This window comes from Hemitrygon akajei, chromosome 14, assembly GCF_048418815.1.
Source record: "Hemitrygon akajei chromosome 14, sHemAka1.3, whole genome shotgun sequence".
Lineage (NCBI taxonomy): Eukaryota > Metazoa > Chordata > Chondrichthyes > Myliobatiformes > Dasyatidae > Hemitrygon > Hemitrygon akajei.
The window spans coordinates 56,307,453-56,330,977 of record NC_133137.1 but is presented as its reverse complement, the minus strand read 5'-3'; the positions used below and the strand labels follow the sequence as shown (position 1 = coordinate 56,330,977).

The following is a 23,525-nucleotide window of genomic DNA, read 5'->3' as shown; positions in this document are numbered from 1 at the left end:
GGGTAGATGTATTAGAACATTATGACTTCCCTAGTGGAGCTTGCAATCAAATTCAGCACAAAGTTACCAAATTCCATTTCCTATGAGCAATGGCAAGAGTATGAAGTTGAATATAATCAGTCCAATGTATACTAAGATTAGAACAATTGGAAAAACACTTAAAATTTGCTTAGTTACAAGTGACAGTTGTTCTCAGTATAGGACCAGTATATCTATGATCTTTTGTAAAACTGTGTCGAGAATGTTTCACAGAACTCTCAATGTGCAAATAATAAGAGTTTATTTTACTTTTCCATTCCTTTTAGAGTCTTGGCCTGTATATGTACAGTTGACAAATGGGAAGATCTATGGCTCTGACTTTATAGTGAGTGCAACTGGAGTAATTCCAAATGTTGAACCATTTGTCACAGATAACCCTGTAAGTACTGTATAGAATTCACGTCTGCCCTTGAGAACTAGAACCCAGAATCACACCTTGTCTCGGTTTTGTAGATTCATTTCCAAAGAAGTGAAGAAATGAGTCAGAATCATGATATTTAAGATAGGAATAAGAGAAAGCGGGAGAAGTATTGAGCAGGGCAGGCAGCTTATGTGGAGAGAAAAATAAATAGCGTTATAGATCAAAGACTTTGTGAGTGCTGTAAAATGCTACATTTTAGATCTAGCAAATGGAAGGAATAGATGATTAGAACAATAAAGGAAATTTCTGATAAGTGAAAAGACAACTAAAAATGATGCAAAGTGAAAGGACCGCTAAAAATGATGCAAAGATACTAACACAACAGGTTAGCTTGAATGAAGCATAAATGGCAGAAATAGAATCATTATCTAAAAGTATCAAGGGAAAATTCTAGAGTATGGCTCAATGAATGTGCTTGAATTTATTATCTTGCACAAAATCAAATGGAGTACTTTTTAGTTGAAAAAAAGAATTCAGCTCTGCTCAGATTTTCACAAGCTTCTCCTAAAATTACTACCAACTAAATTGCAACATTATTGTAAATAATGTAAGTAAGACAATTAGTGTCTTGTAATATTTCTACTTTGCAGAATGAACTGAGCTGGGGACAAATAGACAATAAAACGCTCAATGAACTTGCAGGCAAATTGATCCATGCCGTACATTAATTTATTAAAGTTGTGTGTAGAAATTCACTAGATTGTGGCTGTTTTTGCGTTGAGACAATTGCAAAAGAGAAGATGACAACATGTACCACCTAGTGGCTATTTACATCATGACAACCAAATGTTTTGCCTGTCTGTTTCCATGAATCGATTGGATCAGCTTTATATGTCACATGTACGTTGAAACATACTGCATAGTGAAATGAGATGTTTGTATCATTGACCAACACAGTCTGGGGATGTGCTGAGCAGCCTACGTTTTGCCATGTTTCCTGCGCCAACGTAGCATACCCGCAACTTACTAACCCTAGCCTGTACGTCTTTGGAATGTGACAACTGGAGGAAGCCCACACAATCATGGGGAGAATGTACAAACACCTTGCCTACAGTGGTGGGAATTGGACATTGATCGCTGATGCTATGAAGTTGTTAGCTATAAAGCTACTGTCGCACCCTGCAGTACCCTATTTCTTCCCCCTTCACCCACTCTTGCCCATCACCGAGACACTCCACCCAGTATGTCCTCTGACCCAACTATTCCTATCTGCACTCACCACCTCTCTTATTTGGTTCAATGCTCTACCTTCCTCTTCCATCAGATTCCACTATCCACAGCTCTTCATCACCTCCACTTGTCACCTTCCTGCTTCTATTGCTTCTTTCACTCTGTCCTCCTCCTGCCTCTCACCTCTTCTCACTTGGATCCACTCATCACCTGCCAGCTTCCAACCCACACCACCTCTCCTCTTCATCTTTCCATCCAGATGAAGAGCTTCAATCCAAAATGGTTCTTACAGAAAAGGCTGTCTCTTCTATTTGAATACTCAGTGGCCAAAGGTGTACAGTTTAAGATAATTGTTGAATAAAAAGAGATACAAAATATATATCTTTGTCGTGGAATGCCTTGCCATGATTTAGAAACATAGAAACTTAGAAAACCTACAGTACAACACAGGCCCTTCAGCCCACAATGCTGTGCCAAACATGTATTTACCTTTAGAAATTACTTAGGGTTACCCATAGCCCTCTATTTTCCTAAGCTCCATGTACCTATCCAGGAGCCTCTTAAAAGACCCTTTTGTATCCAATTATCAGCTGATTTGTTGCTGATAATTAGAAAATTATTTTTTGACTTACTGAATTATCACTTGAAAGTGATTTTAGAAATTAAACTACTAGATAATTTGTAGGTGTGAATTAATGGGTTCTTGCCATTATTTATTTTTCAATCAATTTAATTAAAACACAGCATTCATAATTGTATCTAAACACAAACTGCTGGAGATACTCAGCAGATAAGTCATTCTCGTGAATCTCCTCTGGACCCTCTCCAATGCCAGCACAACTTGTCATAGATAAGAGGCCCAAAACTTCCCTCAGTACTCCCAAGTTCAGTCTGTCCATTGCCATCTAAGCTTCAGCATCATATCCTAACGCTTATATTTTCATCCTCTTGAAATGAATGCTAACATTGCACTTGCCTTTCTTACCACCACCTCAACCTACCAGTTAACTTTTAGGGAATCCTGCAAGTGGATTCCCTAGTCTCTTTACACTGCTGATTTTTGAATTTTCTCCCCTTTTAGAAAATAATCTATGCCTTTATTATTTTTATAAGAGTGCAATAAAATACACTTTCCTGTACTATATTCCATCTGCCACCTCTTTGACTATTCGTCTAATCTGCTTAAGTCCTTCTGCAAGCTCCCTGCCACCTGCCCTTTCACCAATCTTTGTATTTCACCTTCAAACTTGACCACAAATCTATAATTTCTGTCATCCAAATCGTTGATCTACAACGTGAAAGGAAATGATCCCATTACTGACCCCTGAGGAACACTACTATACACCGCCAGCCAGAATAGGGCCCCTTTATCCTGACACTTTGCCTTCTACCAGTCATCCAATCATTCATCCTTGCTAGTAATTTTCCTGTAATACCGTGGTCTCTTATCTTGTTAAGTAGCATTGCGTACTGTCAAAGGTCTTCTGAAAGTCCAAGTAAACAACATCTACTGACTGTCCTTTGTCTATCCTGCCTGTTATTTCCTCAAAGAATTCTATAGCTTTGTCAGGCAAAGTTTCCCCTTAAGGAAACCATGCTGAATTTGGTCTACTTCGTTATTTGTCTCCAAGTACCCCAAAAACCTCATCCTTAATAATGTGCTCCAACATCTTCCCAACCTCTGAAGTCAGGTTAACTGGCCCATAATTTCCTTTCCTCTGCCTCCCTCCCTTCTTAAAGTGTGGTGTGACATTTACATCTAGAGTTACAGTCCTCTAGAACCATTACAGAATCTATTGATTCATGAAATATCATTACTATTACCTTCACAATCTCTTTAGCTATCTCTTTCAGTTGTGGTCCATCTGGTCCAGGTGACTTACCTGCAGACCTTGGAAATTCCCAAGCACCTTCTCCTTAGCAATAACAACTACATTCACTTCTGCTCCCTAAAACTCTCAAATTTATGGTATACTGCAAGTGTCTTCCATAGTAAAGGCTGATGCAAAATACTTATTAGCTCGGTGACCCAACTTGTTAATTCAGGTTCCCATTGCCATTCCTACATGTCAGCCCATGGCCTCCACTCATACCACAATGAGGCCACCCTCAGGGCAGAGGAGCAACACTTTATATTCTGTCTGGGTAGCCTCTAACCTGATGATATTATTATTGATTTCTCTTCCAGTTTAAAAAAAATTTGCTGCCCCTCCCCTCTTCTATTCCTTGCTCTGGCCTCTTTCCTCTTCTAACCTGCGTATCACCTCCCGCAGTGCCCCTCCTCCTTTCCCTTCTCCTGTGGCCCACTCTTCGTTCCTATCAGATTCCTTCATCTCCAGCCCTTTATCTTTCCCTCCCACCTGGCTTCTATCTATCCTCCTTTCCTCCCTCCCCATCTTTTTATTCTTGCATCTTCCCCCTTCCTTTCCAGTCCAAAATGTTGACTGTTCATTTCCGTGGGTGCTGCCTGACCTGCTGAGTTCTTCCAGCGTTTTCTATCTATTAATTATTCAGCTCATCAGCCATTTCTTTGTCCCACTTTACTACCTCTCCAGTGTCATTTTCCAGTGGTCCAATATCCACTCTTTCCTCGTTTACCCTTTACATTACTAAAAAATCTTTAGGTATCATCTTTGATATTGTTGGCTAACTTTCATATTACATTTTTTTGAGATACTGTACAGAATAGCCTCATTACAGGACAATTTACAATGATCAATAATCTACCAACAGGTACATCTTTGGAATGTAGGAGGGATCCAGAATACCCAGAGGAAACCCAATGTCTTGTACAAGTTCAATATAACATCCCAACTCTTGTAGTCGATGCATTAAATTTATGAAGGCCCTTGTGCCTAAAGTTTCCTTTATGATCCTATCTGCCTGTGATGCCACTCCTTCATCTTCAGGATGTATCTACCCTGCGCCTTCCGAATTGCCCAGAAATTCCAGCTATTGCTATTCTGTCATCATCCCTGCTAGTGTCCCCTTCCAATTAACTTCGGCCAGCTCCCTCTCATGCCTCTGTAATTCCCTTTACTCCATTATAATACTGATACATTTGACTTTATAGCTTCTCCCTCTCAAACTGCAGGGTGAATTCTATCATGTTATGATCTTAAGAGTTCATTTACCTTAATCTCCCTAATCAAATCTTGTTGATTACACAGCACCCCATCCAGAATTGCCTTTCCCCTAGTGGGCTGCTCTAAAAAGCCATCTTGTAGGCATTTTACAAATTCCCTCTCTTGTGATCCAGTACCAACCTGATTTTCCCAGTCTACCTGCATTTTGAAATCCCCTCTTGTAACATTGCCCTTACTACATGCCATTTCTATTTACCATTGAAATTTATATCCCACATCCTGGCTACACATCAGGGGCCTGTATATAATTCCCTTCAGGGTCTTTTTACCCTTGCAGTTTCTTAACCCTACCCACAAAGATGCTACATCTTCAGATCTTATGTCACCTCTTTCCAAAGATTTGATTTCATTTTTTACTAACAGAGCCACCCACCCCCTCTACCTATCTGCCGGTCCTTTCAATACAAGTTGTATCTTTGGATGTTAAGCTCCCAGCTATGATCTTTTCAGCCACGGCTCGGTGATGCCCACAACGTCATCTCTGCCAGTCTCTAACTGCACTACAAGATCATCTTCCTTATTCCGTATACTGAGTGCATTCAAATATAAAATCTCCAGTCCTGTATTCGTATCCCTTTTTTAATTTTGCCCCAATGTTACACTTCAACTCGTCCTACTAACCAAAATTTTGCCCTATCCTTCTCCACTGTCTCACTAGACATTGCATCCACTTGTATACCAACTGCCCCATTCTCAGCCCTATCATTCTGGTTCTCATCCCCCTACCAATTTAGTTTAAACCCTTCCCAAAGCTCTAGCAAACCTGCCTGCAAGGATATTGGTCCCCTTTGGGTGCAGGTGTAACATGTCCTTTTTGTACAGGTCATATCATCCCTAGAAGAGAATCCAATAATCCAAAAGTCTGAAACCCTGCCCCCTGCACCACTCATTCAGCCACTCATTCATCTATGCCGTCATCCTCTTCCTTCCCTGACTAGCATGTGTTACTGGGAGTAATCTAGAGATTACTTGGAAGTCCTGCTCTTTAGCTTCTTCCCGGACTCCCTATACTCACTGCGCAGGACCTCTTCCCTCTTTCTACCTATGTCAATGGTGCCAATGTGCACCACCATCTTTAGCTGCTCACTTTCCCTCTTGGTAATCTTCTGCAGCTGCTCTGAGATATCCTGGAACCTTGTACCTGGGAGGCAGCATACCATTGCAGCCACAGAATCTGCTGTCCGTCTCCTTAACTATCAAGTGTTCTATCGCTGTCACTCTGCCTGACTTTACCCTTCCCTGCTGAGCCTCAGATCCGGCCACAGTGCCACCGGCCTGGCTGCTGCTGCCCTGCCCTAATCTGTCATTCACCCCCCCCCCCCCCCCCTGCAAAACAGGAGGAACTCTGAACTGACTGCTTACTCCACTTGCTTCTCTTGCTGGTCACCCATCTACTATCCAAAGCCTGCACTCTGCGTGTGACAACCTCAGTAAAAGTCTATTAAGGTTTCAGCCTTCCAGATGGTCCTGAACGCAGCCAGCTCTAGTTATAACCATATAACAATTACAGCATGGAAACAGGCCATCTCGACCCTTCTAGTCCGTGCCGAACGTTCCTTAACCTCATCACTCTGAAGTTGGGTGCGCTAATTGCAGATGTAGTCATTAGGGAGACCATTAGGTACTCTGAAATCCCACGTTTCACAGGAGGAGCATTCTACTGCATGAACTACCATCCTGCCCACACTTGCTATACCTCTAACTTAGCAAGTTTAAGTTCTAGCCTACGCCTGTCCTCACCCAAACCTGCTGATGTAAACTAAACTATCAGAGCAAGGGTGAACAGAGGTAGAGAAACTAAAACCAATACAGGGACTGTGAGATATAGAAGAAAAGTATGGCGTGAACGGAACTGTTGGAAAGGAACAGTATCTATTCTGAGAGGAAAAACTGATCAAAGTCAGAACTATCTGGGGATGATGGGGAAGGGGTTGCAAGGGGAGTACAGATGCTGGAAATCTGAAACCAAATCAGGAAATGTTAGACACATCAGCAAGCCAGGCAGCATTTATAGAAACAGTGTACCAGGTCTACAACTGACCACCATGAAAATAATTATCGATCAGAATCACCAATCATGGACATTGCCTAAATTATCAGGCATTTTCTGTATTCCTTGCTCTTTCACCAAACGTGGCCTGTTTTAGCACAGACAGAAAAGGCTAATTTATCAGAAGTTGCGGAATTCATTGTTGGGCCCCAGAGTTTGTAGCATGTGCATATAACATATTGCTCCTTGGAACAGTGCAAGAGGCAAAATACAGTTTCCATTATTACGTTTTAGCTTCACCTTTTGAAATGCAACACTTTCTGCACAGATGCTGCCTAGTCCGTAAGACCATAAGACATAGGAAAATCCATTAGACTTTCCTAGCATTCTCCTTGATTTCAGCTTTTCAGCAACTTCACATAATTCAGTTGTTATTTGCTTCATGCTCTTTCTGTTCTCCATGTACACATCCTCTGGCCACTGTTAATTGACACCATTCTATCTTATCCATTTTCTCTTGGTCTCCACCAAAGGGAAAATGGATAAGGCATTCCTTTTCTTCTCCCTATACTTCTGTCTTCTCTGCAACATAAAATATGTCTGTTTTCTAGTTCTGTAGGAACATAAAAAACTGAAACAGTAACTATTGATAAATTGGCTGTAATATTTACCCTTGTTATAATTGACTGTAGAATATTTTGTAATACCATGAGCTTTTTGCCTGGTGCCATATAAATGAAGGTTCTTTAGTCATTGTTTATGTAGGTTTACTTAGGAAAATCGACATGACCATAAGCAAAAACAAGACCCATTTAGCCCAATCTGTCCATGCCTTCATTTTTGCCCAGCTTAGGGTTCCTACTGGCTTTCCAGATTTATTTCTATTATTAGACCCCTCTCTCCTCTTCCTCCTCATGTGCTTGTCAAACTTCTACTTAAATATATTTTATCTATTTTCTTCAACAGCTTCCCTATTGTAGAAAGTTCTGCATTATCATCATACTCAACGTTGAATTTGTCATCTGTACAAGAAAAGGTGCAATGAAACACTCACTTGAAGTGGTATCACAGGATAACATTTTTTCCCCCTGAGCTCCTTACTGGATTTCTTAGTAACCGTTACTCCAGCAGAAACATTTTCAATGCTATCAAAACCCTTCATAATTTTAAAGACATTGGTCCTCCCCAGACTTTTCTGATGAGTAAAAATATTCATTCTCTTCATTCTACCTTGATGGTACGCATTTGTGGATCATGCTTGCAAATCTCCTCACCCTCTCCATTGCCTTTCTGCTTTAAATAATATGAAACTGGGTCATGTTTTAAAAAGAGTCTAACAAAGATTTGATACACATTCACCACATTCCTTCACTTCAGTTCTGTCCATCTAGAAATAAATCCTAGTGCTTATTTTTTTTTAATTTTTTTAACCTATGGCACAGCCTTTTTAGTTATTACTTATAATTGATTATATCACTGCATGATTAGTACTTTGGAATCCTTTGTTGCTTTACCCCTTCCAAATATTGTGATCCTCTTCTTTCAATCAAAATATTCTAGCTCACACAGTCTGTGATGTAATTTATTGTCCTATTATTTTACCATTCTATAAGTTTATTAGTTCCCTCTAGTAATTTATTGCAGATCTTGATACTGTAGATGAATTCAAATCAGAGAGGATTACCAAGTTGGAATTCATGTTTTTAATTCCAGAATCCAATTCATAAATATAAACTGAACAGCAGTTGTTATAGCTCTGATCCGTGTGAAATACCATTATTTCCTTCCTTTCACTGTGGGTAGCTACCCTTTAGCCCCACTCCATGTCCTGCCCTGAAGCCATTCTGCTGCTTGGCCTCAGTGACCTTTCCCTGAATTACTGTATACTCTATTGAAAGTGTTTCAAAAATCTGGACAAATTACACCGACTTCTTAAGGCTATAGAAAAGGTAAAGACCTTTTAAAGGAAAAGTGATAAATATTATATCCTTGTAGACCACAGCATAGGAACAGGGATGTGGAATAAGTGAGGAGCCAACAAAATTCTTTCCTTGGTCTATGAAAATCTATTTCTAAACAAGTAATGACTATGAAATGAAGGGAAAAGGCAAGACAGATGGAAGCATTTATACATTGCAGCACTATTTTAATTGATAAATAGTAATCATAATGTTTCTCTTTTTTTTTACATAGTTTGATGTGGCAGAAGATGGGGGCCTTAAAGTAGATGAGCAGATGCATACCTCAGTACCGGATATTTTTGCTGCTGGTGACGTCTGCACTGTATCTTGGGAGCCTCGAGCTCTTTGGCATCAGGTACTCTAGGTGCCATCTGTCACAATGTGTTTTCCATTAACGTTAGAAAATGCAATTTGTCCAGTGATTGCATTTTGTTTTTCATTTGCACAACCTAACAGATGCGACTGTGGACCCAAGCTAGACAGATGGGATATTATGCAGCCAAGTGTATAGCAGCAGAAGTATTGGGGGAACCAATTGAATTGGACTTCTGCTTTGAATCATTTGCTCATGTCACCAAATTCTTCAATTATAAGGTAAGTTTGAAAGGAGTTATTACAAATTGGGCAGAATTTTGAAGCATTTTGAACCCAGTGATTTTTTTTAACTCAAATTCTGAGCTGAAGTACAAACTACAGTAGAAAATTCCCCAGGTACTACTTCCAAAGTTACTGCTGTTTATACACAATAAATGTAAGGATGAAATGGCTGGCTGGCGTTTGAAATGAAATGACTCACTATGCTGTAATAATTCTGCTCATTAACTGTCTTTGCATAAATATTTTACTTAACCTGCAGGTGGTGTTGTTAGGCAAGTACAATGCCCAGGGTCTGGGGAGAGATCACGAGCTGCTTCTGCGATGTACCAGAGGCCAGGAATATGTGAAGGTTGTGATGCAGAATGGAAGGATGAAGGGAGCTGTGCTCATTGGCGAAACTGATTTGGAAGAGACCTTTGAAAACCTCATTTTGAATCAGATGGACCTTTCTGCATATGGCGAAGACTTACTTAACCCTCACATTGACATTGAGGATTATTTTGACTAAGACGAGTCGGACAATTTGCTTTTTATTATGTAGCCTGTGTAATTTGGCCCAACAGACATTGAAGCTGCGCCTGCCTTCCTAGGTGGTTGTAAAAGATGGCATGGAGTTCCTTGAAAGTATTCAAAGAGTTCTTCATGTCTTCATCCCTCAACTGACACCAGTACAATTATTTTGTTATGTGCAAATTGGCTTCTGTTAGTTTACATCACAAATTGACTGCAACAAAAAGGAATAAATTTACTCTTAAGCACTCAAGCACATCACTGAGCTTGTGGAAGGTTTAGGGTCGTTTAGAGTGGTGACCGGTACATTATGTTGCATTTTCTAACATTCACCCAACTTGAAGACTTTTTCCTCTCCTTTGCCTTTTCCAATACCAATACATCATATTTTCTATAGGTAAATGTTGGAAATTATGTTTGGTGTTTTATTGGTATTAACTCATCCTCAGAGCTGTTCTTTCAGTGACTTCTAGCCTTTCATTTGGAGAAACGTCACACCAGCTTCAGAGGGAGACTTATCAAAATCTACTCATCATATGATACCTAGACATAACAGTGTATAACCAGAATTTTTCAGTTCTGCCTACAGGCATAAGGAATTTTTTTTCTAATCTGCCATTTACCTCATGATCATGACATTTGGGAAAAGGAAGCTATTACATGTAATGAATGCTTCAGAACATGTTTAAATTTACACATTTAAAGTTTCAAATATAAGACATGAAGCAAATGTGAATGTAAAGTTTTATGCAGTAGGTAATTATGATCTGGTACTCTTTGCTTGCAACGATGGCAGAAGTGCAGTAAGTCAGGGCTTTAATAGGAAATTGGATGGCACTTCAAGGAAAATAATTTCCCAGGCCATAAGGAATGGGATTGATCAATGCACTCAAATCACTGGCAGATTTCAGTGTACTATGCCTTAACAATTTTATAAATATGCACTAAGTCTGTTATAAAGCAACCTACAGAGCACTGGAGGAACTCAGTGGGTCAGGTAGCAACTATGGACAGTTAATGTTCTGGCTCAAGACTTTTCTTCTGGACTAGAAGGAAATGGGATATAGCTAACGTAAGTCGTTGACTGTCCATTTCCCTCCATAGATGTTCCTGACTGGCTGAGTTCCTCCAGCAATTTGTGTGTGTCTCCTGACTCTAGCATTTGCAGTCTTTTGTGTGTGTGTGTGTGTGTCTCTCTCTCTCTCTCTCTCTCTCTGCTGCTTTAATGTAATTAATGGCAGTTTAAATCCACCATGTCATCATTTTCATAAATTACAGCCATTGAATATGCTGTAGATTTAGTTTGTGTATCGAAGGAATCTATAAGAAAAATAATGAGTAAATTGCTGATGCTGGGAAACAGCATGACCATAGGCATTTCCTAAACTCACTCTAAACAAATTATCAGAAATCAGACTAAAACTGTCATTACTGCAATCCAATCATGTACAGTTTCTCATCATCCATCAACATGAGAACTTTCCCGTCGGTATCCAGTATCCCATGTCAGAGGATTTTGTCAAATGGTAACAATGTTGGATTTGTGATCTTAAGATAGAAACCAATTTTAATTCTAACCAGGATTACTGACCAAGAATTATCCCTTTTATTTTCTCCTTTTCTGAATTTGATGGATTTTTTTTTACACAGGAAGCCATACATTGCATTGTGCTCATGCAGGTCAAAGTGGAACCATCCATTTTAATCCCGCTTCCCATGATGTAGCCTGCAGCTTTGTAAATCGCATCTCATCATAAGTACAAAGTTCTGCAGATGCTGGAGATCCAGAGTAAAAATACTGGAGGAACTCAGCATGACTAAACAGTCAACGTTTTGGGCCGAGACCCTTCATTAGGATGCATTACAACATATTTTGTTCTAAATGCACTGAGCCTTCTTGTCTCTAGTTCATTCAACACACTGATACCAGTATCTTAAAGCTTTGTTAAAAGGTTAGTGAACTACTAAGGAAAAAATAAACTTTTGTCTTTATATGTAGGACGGCTGTCAGTTTTATACACATCAGTTAATCTCTGCTCTTCTGCACCAAAGAAAACATTTCCAGCCTGGCCAGCTTTTCTAATCAACTGAAGTTCTCCAACCCTGACAACTTCAACCTGAATCTGCTTTGTACTCACTCAAGTGCTGTATGATTCATCCTGTGTTGTGGCAACCAGGGCTGCAAGTAACTACGCATTCACTAATACTCTATATGGTTTCAGCACAACCCTGCTCTTTTATATTGAATATTAAAGAAGAATTTCCTATCTTCCTCCATTAAAATCTTTGCCCTGTTACTTTGGACTTCCATTAGTATGCAAGGTACTCCAGAGTCCCCTTTCCTCTATCTTATAATAATGTATAACCAAATAGCCTACCACTGATCTACTTTTGGATCTAATTTGCCACTTGCCCTCCTCCCATGTGATTTACTTTTGTGATTGGTCTGTCCGAGGGATCATATCAAAAGCCTTGCTTAAAAAATGCAGAGTACTTAAAATATGTTGCCCACATTGAACTTCCTTGTTAGCATCCCAAAAAAAATCAGTCGTTAGTCAGATATGATCTATCCTTAATAAATCCATGCCAACTATTCTTGATTAATCTCTGCCTGGCTAAATGCTTATTAATATTGTCTCTTAGAATTTTCCCAATAAATCTCTCATCAGCTTAGATTGTCTGTTGATTGAGCTTACCCTTTCTCTGTGACTAGGTTTCCTCCCATATCCTAACATGTGTGGATTGTTAATTGAGCACTACAGGTTCTTAGTGTGTGAATGAGTGACAGAATGGGGGGGGGGGGGGGGTGTTAATTGATGGAACAGTGTTCAAAATAAAGAGGGATTAGACAATAGACAATAGGTGCAGAAGTAGAACATTTGGCCCTTCAAGCCTGCACCGCCATTTTGAGATCATGGCTGATCATTTACTATCAGTACCCGGTTCCTGCCTTGTCCCCATATCCCTTGATTCCCCTATCCATAAGATACCTACCTAGCTCCTTCCTGAAAGCATCCAGAGAATTAGCCTCCACTACCTTCCGAGGCAGTGCATTCCAGACCCCCACAACTCTCTGGAAGAAGAAGTTTTTCCTTAACTCTGTCCTAAATGACCTACCCCTTATTCTCAAACCATGCCCTCTGGTACTGGACTCTCCCAGCATCTGGAACATATTTCCTGCCTCTATCTTGTCCAATCCCTTAATAATCTTACATGTTTCAATCAGATCCCCTCTCAATCTCCTTAATTCCAGCGTGTACAAGCCCAGTCTCTCTAACCTCTCTGCGTAAGACAGTCCAGACATCCCAGGAATTAACCTTGTGAATCTACGCTTCACTTCCTCTACAGCCAGGATGTCCTTCTTTAACCCTGGAGACCAAAATTCTACACAATACTCCAGGTGTGGTCTCACCAGGGCTCTGTACAAATGCAAGAGGATTTCCTTGCTCTTGTACTCAATTCCCTTTGTAATAAAGGCCAGCATCTACACTGCCTGCTGCACTTGCTCAGTCACCTTCAGTGACTGATGAACAAGGACTCCTAGATCTCTTTGTATTACTCCCTTACCTAACTACATTGTTCAGATAATAATCTGCCTTCCTGTTCTTACTCCCAAAGTGGATAACCTTACACTTACTCACATTAAACGTCATCTGCCCACTCACCCAGCCTATCCAAGTCACCCTGAATTCTCCTAACATCCTCATCACATGTCACACTGCCACCCAGCTTAGTATCATCAGCAAATTTGCTGATATTCTCAATGCCTTCATCTAAATCGTTGACATAAATTGTAAACAGCTGTGGTCCCAATACCGAGCCCTGTGGCACCCCACTAGTCACCACCTGCCATTCCGAGAAACACCCATTCACTGCTACCCTTTGCTTTCTATCTGCCAACCAGTTTTCTATCCATGTCAATGTCTTCCCCCCCCCCCAATGCCATGAGCTTTGATTTTACCTACCAATCTCCTATGTGGGACCTTATCAAATGCCTTCTGAAAATCGAGGTACACTACATCCACTGGATCTCCCCCATCTAACTTCCTGGTGACATCCTCGAAAAACTCCAACAGATTAGTCAAGCATGATTTACCCTTGGTAAATCCATGCTGGCACAGCCCAATCCTATCACTGCTATCTAGGTATGCCACTATTTCATCCTTAATAATGGACTCTAGCATTTTCCCCACCACCGACGTCAGGCTGACAGGTTGATAGTTCTCTGTTTTCTCCCTCCCTCCTTTCTTAAAAAGTGGGATAACATTAGCCATTCTCCAATCCTCAGGAACTGATCCTGAATCTAAGGAACATTGGAAAATGATTACCAATGCATCTGCAATTTCCAGGGCCACCTCCTTTAGTACCCTAGGATGCAGACCATCTGGACCTGGGGATTTGTCAGCCTTCAGTCCCATCAGTCTACTCATCACCGTTTCCTTCCTAATGTCAATCTGTTTCATTTCCTCTGTTACCCCTATGTCCTTGGCCCATCCATACATCTGGGAGATTGATGGTGTCTTCCTTAGTGAAGACAGATCTAAAGTACTCATTAAATTCTTCTGCCATTTCTCTGTTTCCCAGAACAATTTCACCCAATTCATTCTTCAAGGGCCCAACATTGTTCTTAACTATCTTCTTTCTCTTCACATACCTAAAAAAGCTTTTGCTATCCTCCTTTATATTCCTGGCTAGCTTGCGTTCATACCTCATTTTTTTCTCCCCGTATTGCCTTTTTAGTTAAGTTCTGTTGTTCCTTAAAAACTTCCCAATTATCTGTCCTCCCACTCACCTTAGCTCTGTCATACTTCCTTTTTTTTTAATGCTATGCAATCTCTGACTTCCTTTGTCAACCACTGTGGCCCCTTTCCCCTCTTTGAATCCTTCCTTCTCCAGGGGATGAACTGATTTTGCACCTTGTGCATTATTCCCAAGACTACCTGCCATTGCTGTTCCACTGTCTTTTCTGCTAGGATACCCGTCCAGTCAACTTTGGCCAGCTCCTCCCTCATGGCTCCAGTTTCCCCTGTTCAACTGCAACACTGACACCTCCGAGCTGCCCTTATCCTTCTCAAATTGCAGATAAAAACATCATATTATGATCACTACCTCCTAATGGCTCCTTTACTTCAAGATCGCTTATCAAATCCTGTTCATTACATAACACTAAATCCAGAATAGTCTTGTCCCTGGTCAGCTCTCATACAAGCTGTTCCAAGAATGCATCCCGTAGGCACTCTACAAACTCCCTATCCTGGGGTCCAGTACCAACCTGATTCTCCCAGTTCACCTGCATATTGAAATCCCCCATAACTACTGCGACATTACCTTTGCCACATGCCAATGTCAACTCCCTATTCAACTTGCACCCAATATCCATGCTACTGTTTGGTGGCCTGTAGACAACACCCATTTGGGTCCTTTTGCCCTTACCGTTCCTCAGTTCTATCCACACAGACTCTACTCCTGATCCTATGTCCCCCCCTTGCAAAGGACTGAATCTCATTCCTCACCAACAGGGCCACCCCACCCCCTCTGCCCACATTTCTGTCCCTATGATAGCACGTATACCCTTGTATATTCATTTCCCAGGTCTGATCTCCCTGCAGCCATGTCTCTGTTATCCCAACAACATCAGTTACCCATTCGCACCTGAGCTTCAAGCTCATCCACCTTATTTCTGACACTTTGTGCATTCAGATATAGAATTTCTAGCCCATTTCTCCTCTCTCTGTTTGAATCGCTGCCTATTGTGCTTAACCCAGCTCCCCAAACTCCCATCGGGCTATACACCCCTAGAATTTTGTTGTCCTTCCTAAATTTACTTATTCTTTCAACACATTTAACTCCATGTTCCGTCAGACTCTCCCTCTGTACTTCCGCCTCACCTTTCTCTACTACACACTTAATATTCCGGAACCGTGTAGTCCCCACCTGTCCTTTATTCTTCCTCTCGCTATCCTCTCTCACATTCTGGATCCCCGCCCACTGCAAAATTAGTTTAAACCCCCTCCCCAAGAAGCACTAGCAAACTTCCCTGCAAGAATGTTAGTACCGCTCCAGTTCAGGTGTAAACCGTCCCTTCGGAACAGATCCCACCTTCCCTGAAACAAAGCCCAATTATCTAAAAACCTGAAGCCCTCTCTCCTGCACCATCCTCTCAGCCACGTATTAACCTGTATAATCTTTCTGTTCCTTGCCTCACTCACACGTGGCACAGGTAGCAATCCTGAGATTGTTACCCTGGAGGTCCTGCTCTTCAGCTTCGCACCTAACTCCCTGAACTCCCTACGCAGGATCCCCTCACTCATCCTACCCATGTCATTGCTCCCTACATGGACCACAACATCTGGATTCTTGCCCTCCCTCTCGAGAATAACCTGCACCCGATCTGAGATGTCTCGGACCCTGGCACCAGGGAAGCAACAGACCATCCGAGACTCCCGATCTTCCCCACAAAATCTCCTGTCCGCCCCCCTGACTATAGAATCCCCTATCACTACAGCTCTCTTCTCTTCCCTCCTCCCCTTCCAAGTTGAGGGTCCAACCTCAGTGCCAGAGACAGGACCACTGCAACTTGTTCCTGGTAGGTCATCCCCACCAACAGTATCCAAAACGGTATACTTATTTTTGATGGGAATGGCCACAGGGTTGCTCTGCTCTCTCTGTCTGCTCCCCCTGCCTCTCTTGACTGTCACCCATTTGCCTACCTCCTGTCTTTTCGGTGTGACTACCTCCCGATAACTCTTATCTATCTCTGCCTCTGCCTCCCGAATGATCCGTGTAAAAGGATTTTAATAGTAGACTCAGTGGACTGAATGACGAAGTGAATTGTCTGTAACTCTAAACTGAAACCTAATAAGGTTTCATTGTTTCTGCACCTCAGCAATTAACCTGCACAATTGCTTTTCTGGTTTACAGCAAAGGGTTATTTCTTCAGTAGTTTGACCGGGGCATGACTGCGCAAGCACGTAGATTCAGCCAGTGAGAAGAGTTTAAAAGGAGACAGTTATTTCTTCAGTGGTTTGATCGGGGCATGACTGCACATGGACATCAGCCAGTGAGAACAGCGAGAAGAGTTTAAAAGGAGAAAGCTTTATAGAGCGGGTGAAAGAGTAGAGGGAGATAGAGTAGGAAGGCTTTGGCCATAGCAGGTCAAGGCGAGGTAGGTTATCTGTGTAGATTACAGACAGGAAGTATGTGTGTGAGGCCGGTGTTCTGTGCTCGGTGTCAGATGTGGGAAGTCCAGGAGACTTCCAGCCTCCTGGATGACCACATCTATGCCAGGTGCGTTCAGCTGAAGCTCCTTAGGGACTGGGTTAGGGAACTGGAGATGCAGCTCAATGACCTTTGTCCGGTCAGGGAGAGTGAGGAGGTGATAGACAGGAGCTATAGGCAGGTAGTCACACCGGGGGCCTGGGGAGACAGATAAGTGGGTAACAGTCAAGACAGGGAAGGGCAAGAAGCAGATGCTAGAGAGTACCCCTGTAGCTGTACCTCTTAACCATAAGTGCTCCTGCTTGAGTACTGTTGGAGGGGACAGTCTACTTGGGGAAAGCAACAGTGGCAGTGCCTCTGGCACAGCGTCTGGTCCTGTGGCTCAAAAGGGTAGGGAAAGGAAGAGGATGGCGGCAGTGATAGGGGACTCTAGTTAGGGGGGTCAAACAAGTGATTCTGTGGACTCAGGAAAGAAACTCGGATGGCAGTTTGCCTCCCAGGTGCCAGGGTTCGGGATGTTTCTGATCGCGTCCAAGATATCCTGAAGTGGGAAGGAGAACAGCCAGAGGTTGTGGTACATATTGGTACCAATGACATAGGTAGGAAAAGGAAGGAAGTTGAGAAGCAGGACCACAAAGGTAGTCATCTCGGGATTACTCTCTGTGCCACGTGACAGTAAGTCTAGGAATAGGATGAGGTGGAGGATAAATGCTTGGCTGAGGCACTGGAGCATGGGGCAGGGATTCAATTTTCTAGATCATTGGGACCTCTTTTGGGGCAGGAGTGATCTGTACAAAAAGGATGGGTTGCACTTGAATCCCAGGGGGACCAATTTCCTGGTGGGGAGGTTTGCTAAGGTTGTTGGGGGATTTTCAACTAGGATTGCTGGGTGAGGTGGGAACCGAACTGCAGACGGAAGAAGGGTTCAGTTGGCTCACAAATAGAGAAAGCTTGGAGACTGTGTGAGAGGGAAGATAGGCAAGTGATAGAGAAAGAACGCGCTCAGACCGATGGCTTGAGATGTGTATTTTAATGCAAGGAATATTATGAACAAAGTTTAGAGCATGGGTCAGTACTTGGAACTATGATGCTGTGGCCATTACAGAGACTTGGATGGCTCAGAGGCAGGAATGGTTACTTCGTGTGCCAGGCTTTAAATGTTTTAGAAAGGACAGAAGGACAGGGATGGAGGCAAAAGAAGTGTGGGTGTGGCACTATTGATCAGAGATAGTGTCACAGCTGCAGAAAAGGAGGAAGACATGGAGGGATCATCTATGGAGTCTCTGTGGGTGGAAGTTGGGAACAGAAAGGGGTCAATAACTCTACTGGACAGGAGGAGGAGTATAGGAAACTGATACAGGACTTTGTGATATGGTGCAACTCAAACTACCTGCGTCTCAATATCACCAAGACCAAGGAGATGGTGGTGGACTTTAGGAGATCTAGGCCTCATATGGAGCCAGTGATCATTAATGGAGAATGTGTGGAGCAGGTTAAGACCTACAAGTATCTGGGAGTACAGTTAGACGAGAAGCTAGACTGGACTGCCAACACAGATGCCTTGTGCAGGAAGGCACAGAGTCGACTGTACTTCCTTAGAAGGTTGGCGTCATTCAATGTCTGTAGTGAGATGCTGAAGATGTTCTATAGGTCAGTTGTGGAGAGCGCCCTCTTCTTTGTGGTGGCGTGTTGGGGAGGAAGCATTAAGAAGAGGGACGCCTCACGTCTTAATAAGCTGGTAAGGAAGGCGGGCTCTGTCGTGGGCAAAGTACTGGAGAGTTTAACATCGGTAGCTGAGCGAAGGGCGCTGAGTAGGCTATGGTCAATTATGGAAAACTCTGAACATCCTCTACATAGCACCATCCAGAGACAGAGAAGCAGTTTCAGCAACAGGTTACTATCGATGCAATGCTCCTCAGACAGGATGAAGAGGTCAATACTCCCCAATGCCATTAGGCTTTACAATTCAACCGCCAGGACTTAAGAACTTTTTAAAAGCTATTATTAATGCTTTTTGAGATAGTGATTTAGATGCATATCATATTTTTTACTGAGTTAAGTATTGTATGTAATTAGTTTTGCTACAACAAGTGTATGGGACATTAGAAAAAAAGTTGAATTTCCCCATGGGGATGAATAAAGTATCTATCTATCTATCTATCTATCTATCTACTGTGCTTTTTTTATAGATCACACAATAGTAACAGGGACATCGAGGAGCAGATAGGGAGACAGATTCTGGACAGGTGTAATAATAATGGTTGTTGTGGTGGGAGATTTTAATTTCCCAATATCAATTGGCCTGCCCCTAGAGCAAGGGGTTTAGATGGGATGGAGTCTGTTACGTGTGTTCAGGAAGGTTTCTTGACACAGTATGTAGATAAGCCTACATGAGGAGAGGCTGTACTTGATCTGGTTTTGGGAAATGAACCTGGTCAGGTGTCAGGTCTCTCAGTGGGAGAGCGTTTTGGAGATAGTGATCACATTTCTATTTCCTTTACCATAGCATTGGATAGGGATAGGAATAGATAATTAGGAACACGCTTAATTGGAGTAAGGGGAAATATGAGGCTATCAGGCAGGAACTTGGAAGCATAAATTGGGAACAGATGTTCTCAGGGAAATGTACGGAAGAATTGTGTCAAATGTTTGGGGATATTTGCGTGGAGTTCTACGTAGGTGTGTTCCAATGAGATAGGGAAAGGATGGGAGGGAACAGGAACTGTGGTGTACAAAGGCTGTTGTAAATCTAGACAAAAAGAAGAACTTACAAAAGGTTCAAAAAAACTAGGTAATGATAGAGATCTAGAAGATTATAAGGCTAGCAGGAAGGAGTTTAAGAATGAAATTAGGAGAGCCAGAAGGGGCCATGAAAAGTCCTTGGCGGACAGGATTAAGGAAGACCCCAAGTCATTCTACAAGTATGTGAAGAGCAAGAGGATAAGACATGAGAGAATAGGACCAATCAAGTGTGACAGCGGAAAAGTGTGTATGGAACTGGAGGAGATAGCAGAGGTACTTAATGAGTACTTTGCTTCAATATTCACTACAGAAAAGGCTTTTGGTGATTGTAGGGATGACTTACAGTGGACTGAAAAGCTTGAGCATGTAGATATTATTGAGAAATATACCTGACATAATCACTATATATACCTGAAATATAACCACTATGTACTAGCTATTTACTACACTATGTAATCACTCCTATGTACTGAATATTACTATGTATTATTTTACTAGACACATTTTGCTATGTATTGTTTTACTAGATACCTTGTATTCTCTTAGCTACATACTGTGGCAGTTAAAGAACACCTGTTTAGCTAGCAGCACTAATTAGCTGAAATGTACCCCATGTATTACACTCAGCCTTTGTTTATTAAGAGATATCGGTGGTGGACAGGGTGGTACAAGCAGAAGATGTAATGTGAGGGAGGTTAAGGAGGCTGACTGGGAAACAACCTTGGCCAGGAATGAGGCCCAAGATGTGAACTGGAAAGAAATACTGGTGGCGCACCGAGAGCTAGGCAAGAGCGATTGATTAGTTAATGTATAGATGATATGCAACTAAAAATTGATTGGGTATGCTGATGAAACCGAAATGTAACTGAGATAAGGAATTACTATAAAGAATGCTGTACACCGGAGCTCGGGGGGCTTTCGGTGACAAGTTCGGAACTCAGCAGGCCGGCAGCTCCTATGGTAAAGAGTACAGCCGACATTTCAAGCCGCAACCCTTTGACAGGACTCAAGTTGACACTGATACAAATCGATCATACATTTAGCCAGGAAGAGTATCTGTTGGTTTAAAGTAGCTATCCACTTGCACTGCATTTGTTTCAAGAATCCAATTGCATTTTGAGTTCTGGTGAAAAGTTTTCGACCTGAAACTTTTAATTTATACCGTCTAACCTGCTGAGTGTTCCTAGTGTTTCTGTTTTTATTCTTAGATCGCCAGTTTTTGTTTCAATGTGAACATTGCTAAATCAGCTCGCTCTGATGAACCCAAACTGGTGGACCACAAAGTAAATTGTCATTTTAGCTGCTTTCAGTGGAGCAGGAAGGTGCTGCAGAGGAGATGGATGAGAGCTAACATCCTGCAACCGCAGTGACTCGGAGTGATTTTAGGAACAACAGAACTTAAATTGGGGCCTTGTTGAACTACCACCTTTTGGTACAAATTCAGATTGCTGCTTCTTTGTTGCCAACCTGTTCAATCCGCAGAGGCAGATTGTTAATCCAGATCCCAGGGTTCTCTGTCTCTTGTGTCAAAGTAATTGTAATTATTGTATTCCGAGGCTCGTCAGTTATGGTTGGCAACTCATCTAGGAGAAGGAAAATTCTGACCTCAACCCTCCGCTGCCTTGCGGCTACACCCACTCATTGGGAAGGCTTTGGTAGTAAATACTGAAGAAAAATCTGGAGCTGAGTTTAATGCTGAGCGGCAACTGCTGCAACGCCGCTGGTACCGAACTGTATTGGTCCCTATCATTCCTTTGGACTCATCAGTTGCATAGAGAAGGGGACATGGGAGACAGCCTGCTGCGTAACACAGCGACAGCTGGGCCGCAACAGCCACGGTCGACCCTGACCAGCAGAGGGTGTCATTGTACTCCACGAGTCAGCAGTTAACTGGAAGTGTTCAGCTCTGCCTTTCGATCATTATCCCAACTTTGCCAACAATGGAGCCCAGAATTCCTCTCGTCAGGACCACTGAGAAACCACACTAAATGACTGAGTGAGTCACAGACCAGAAAGGAACATCACTTCGGGACTCAAAGCAACACACGCCAGATGCTGGAGGAACTCAGCAAGCCAGGTAGCATAAATGGGAATGAGTAAATAGTCGCCGTTTCGGGCCGAGACCCTTCATGAGGATGGGAAAGAAAGAGAAGGAGTAAATAGGTAGGGGAGAAAAGGAAAAAGTACAAGGTGGCAGGTGATAGGAGACAGGATGAAGTAATGAGCTGAGAAGCTGATTGGTGAAAGAGATAGAGCTGGAGAAGGGGGAATCTGATAGGAGAGGACAGGAGGCCATGGAAGAAAGAGAAGGGAAGGAGGGAGGTAAGGAGTTAAGGTGAGAGAGTAACAGGAATGGGGAATGGTGAAGGAGAGGGGAAGGGGCAACTACCAGAAGTTTGAGAAATCGATGTTCGGTCATCAGGTTGGAGGCTACCCAGATGGAATACAAGGTGTTTCTCCTCTAACCTGAGTGTGGCCTCATCACAGTAATAAAGGAGGCCATGGACTGACATGTTGGAATTGGAATGGGAAGTAGGATTGAAATGGGTGGCCACCATGAGATCCCACTTTTTCAGACGGACGGAGCGTAGGTGCTCAGCGAAACAGTCTCCCAATCTAAGTCAGGTCTCACCGGTATACAGGAGGCCACACCAGGAGCACCGGACACAGTATTCGGCCCCAACAGACTCTCAAGTGAAGTGTTGCCTCATCTAGAAGGCAGTTTGGGTCCTGAATGGTAATGAAGGAGGAGGTGTAAGGGCAGGTGTGGCACTTGACCTGCTTGCAAGGACAAGTACCAGGAGGGAGATCACTGGGGAGGGATGATTGGGCAAGGGAGTCGCGTAAGGAGCGATCATTGCGGAAAATGGGGGTGGGGGTGTAGGGAAATTGCCCCCTCTCACTTTATCTCCTTACCTGCCCATCACTTCCCTCTGGTGCTCCTCTCCCTTCCTTTCTTTCCAGTCCTGAAGAAGTCTCGTTCTGAAACGTCGATTGTTAATTCATTTCCATAGATGGAGCTTGGCCTGCTGAGTTCATCTAGCATTTTGCACGTGTATTTCCATCATCTGCAGACTTTCTTGTGTCTGTGATCACTTTAGGACTTATAACTGTGCACATCACAAATGTTTCCCCCCCCCCCAAAAAAAAACACCTTCATTTTAGTCTGGTAAAATTAAAGGTTAATGTAGTTTTGTTTAGATCTGTGCAACGTCATTGGCTCTCACACCAGGAAGGATTGATGCTGTTATATTCTATGCAAATGTTTGCTTCATATCACAAAAGAACCCATTTTGACTTGGCATTTAAATACACAATAGAAAATGCCTTAGGGTTGAACATATGTCACACTTCTGCATATTTCTTAAAGAAATATTAATATTTCAACCTAACTGAAATCTCTCAGGTAACAGCATGGCACCTCATATTTTATTACAACAAATGAAGGCAGTTCATAAACAGCAACACAAGGAAAACTTCCTCTCAAACTACAGGCATATGAAAAACAGTGCACCCTAAAATGAGTCTTAGTGCTATCAAATAGGTGTGAACAGAATGACTGTGTAATGGAAAATCAAATGTCACGAAGTACAGTACTAGCTATGTCATTATTTCAGCAAGGAGGGTTTGGCTGTCACTGCCGCAGTACGTTAAAGTACTGCAGCCGGATTCCAGAGTTCTGTTCAAATCTAATTTTACTGATGACCAGTCACCAAAGTGTACTCTGTAAG

The 23,525-nt window shown here is 42.4% G+C and overlaps 1 protein-coding gene across 1 annotated transcript in view; it reads left to right on the top strand.

Moving 5' to 3' along the window:
* Positions 1 to 10,087, top strand: part of pyroxd1 (pyridine nucleotide-disulphide oxidoreductase domain 1) — a 29,352-nt gene extending 19,265 nt beyond the window's left edge. Inside the window, exons 9-12 of the mRNA XM_073066129.1 lie at positions 306 to 418; positions 8,960 to 9,082; positions 9,184 to 9,321; positions 9,584 to 10,087. Of these exons, the coding sequence (XP_072922230.1) occupies positions 306 to 418; positions 8,960 to 9,082; positions 9,184 to 9,321; positions 9,584 to 9,832 (623 nt within the window). The 3' untranslated portion in view covers positions 9,833 to 10,087. The remainder of the gene's footprint in view (positions 1 to 305; positions 419 to 8,959; positions 9,083 to 9,183; positions 9,322 to 9,583) is intronic.
* The last annotated feature ends 13,438 nt before the right edge of the window (positions 10,088 to 23,525 follow it).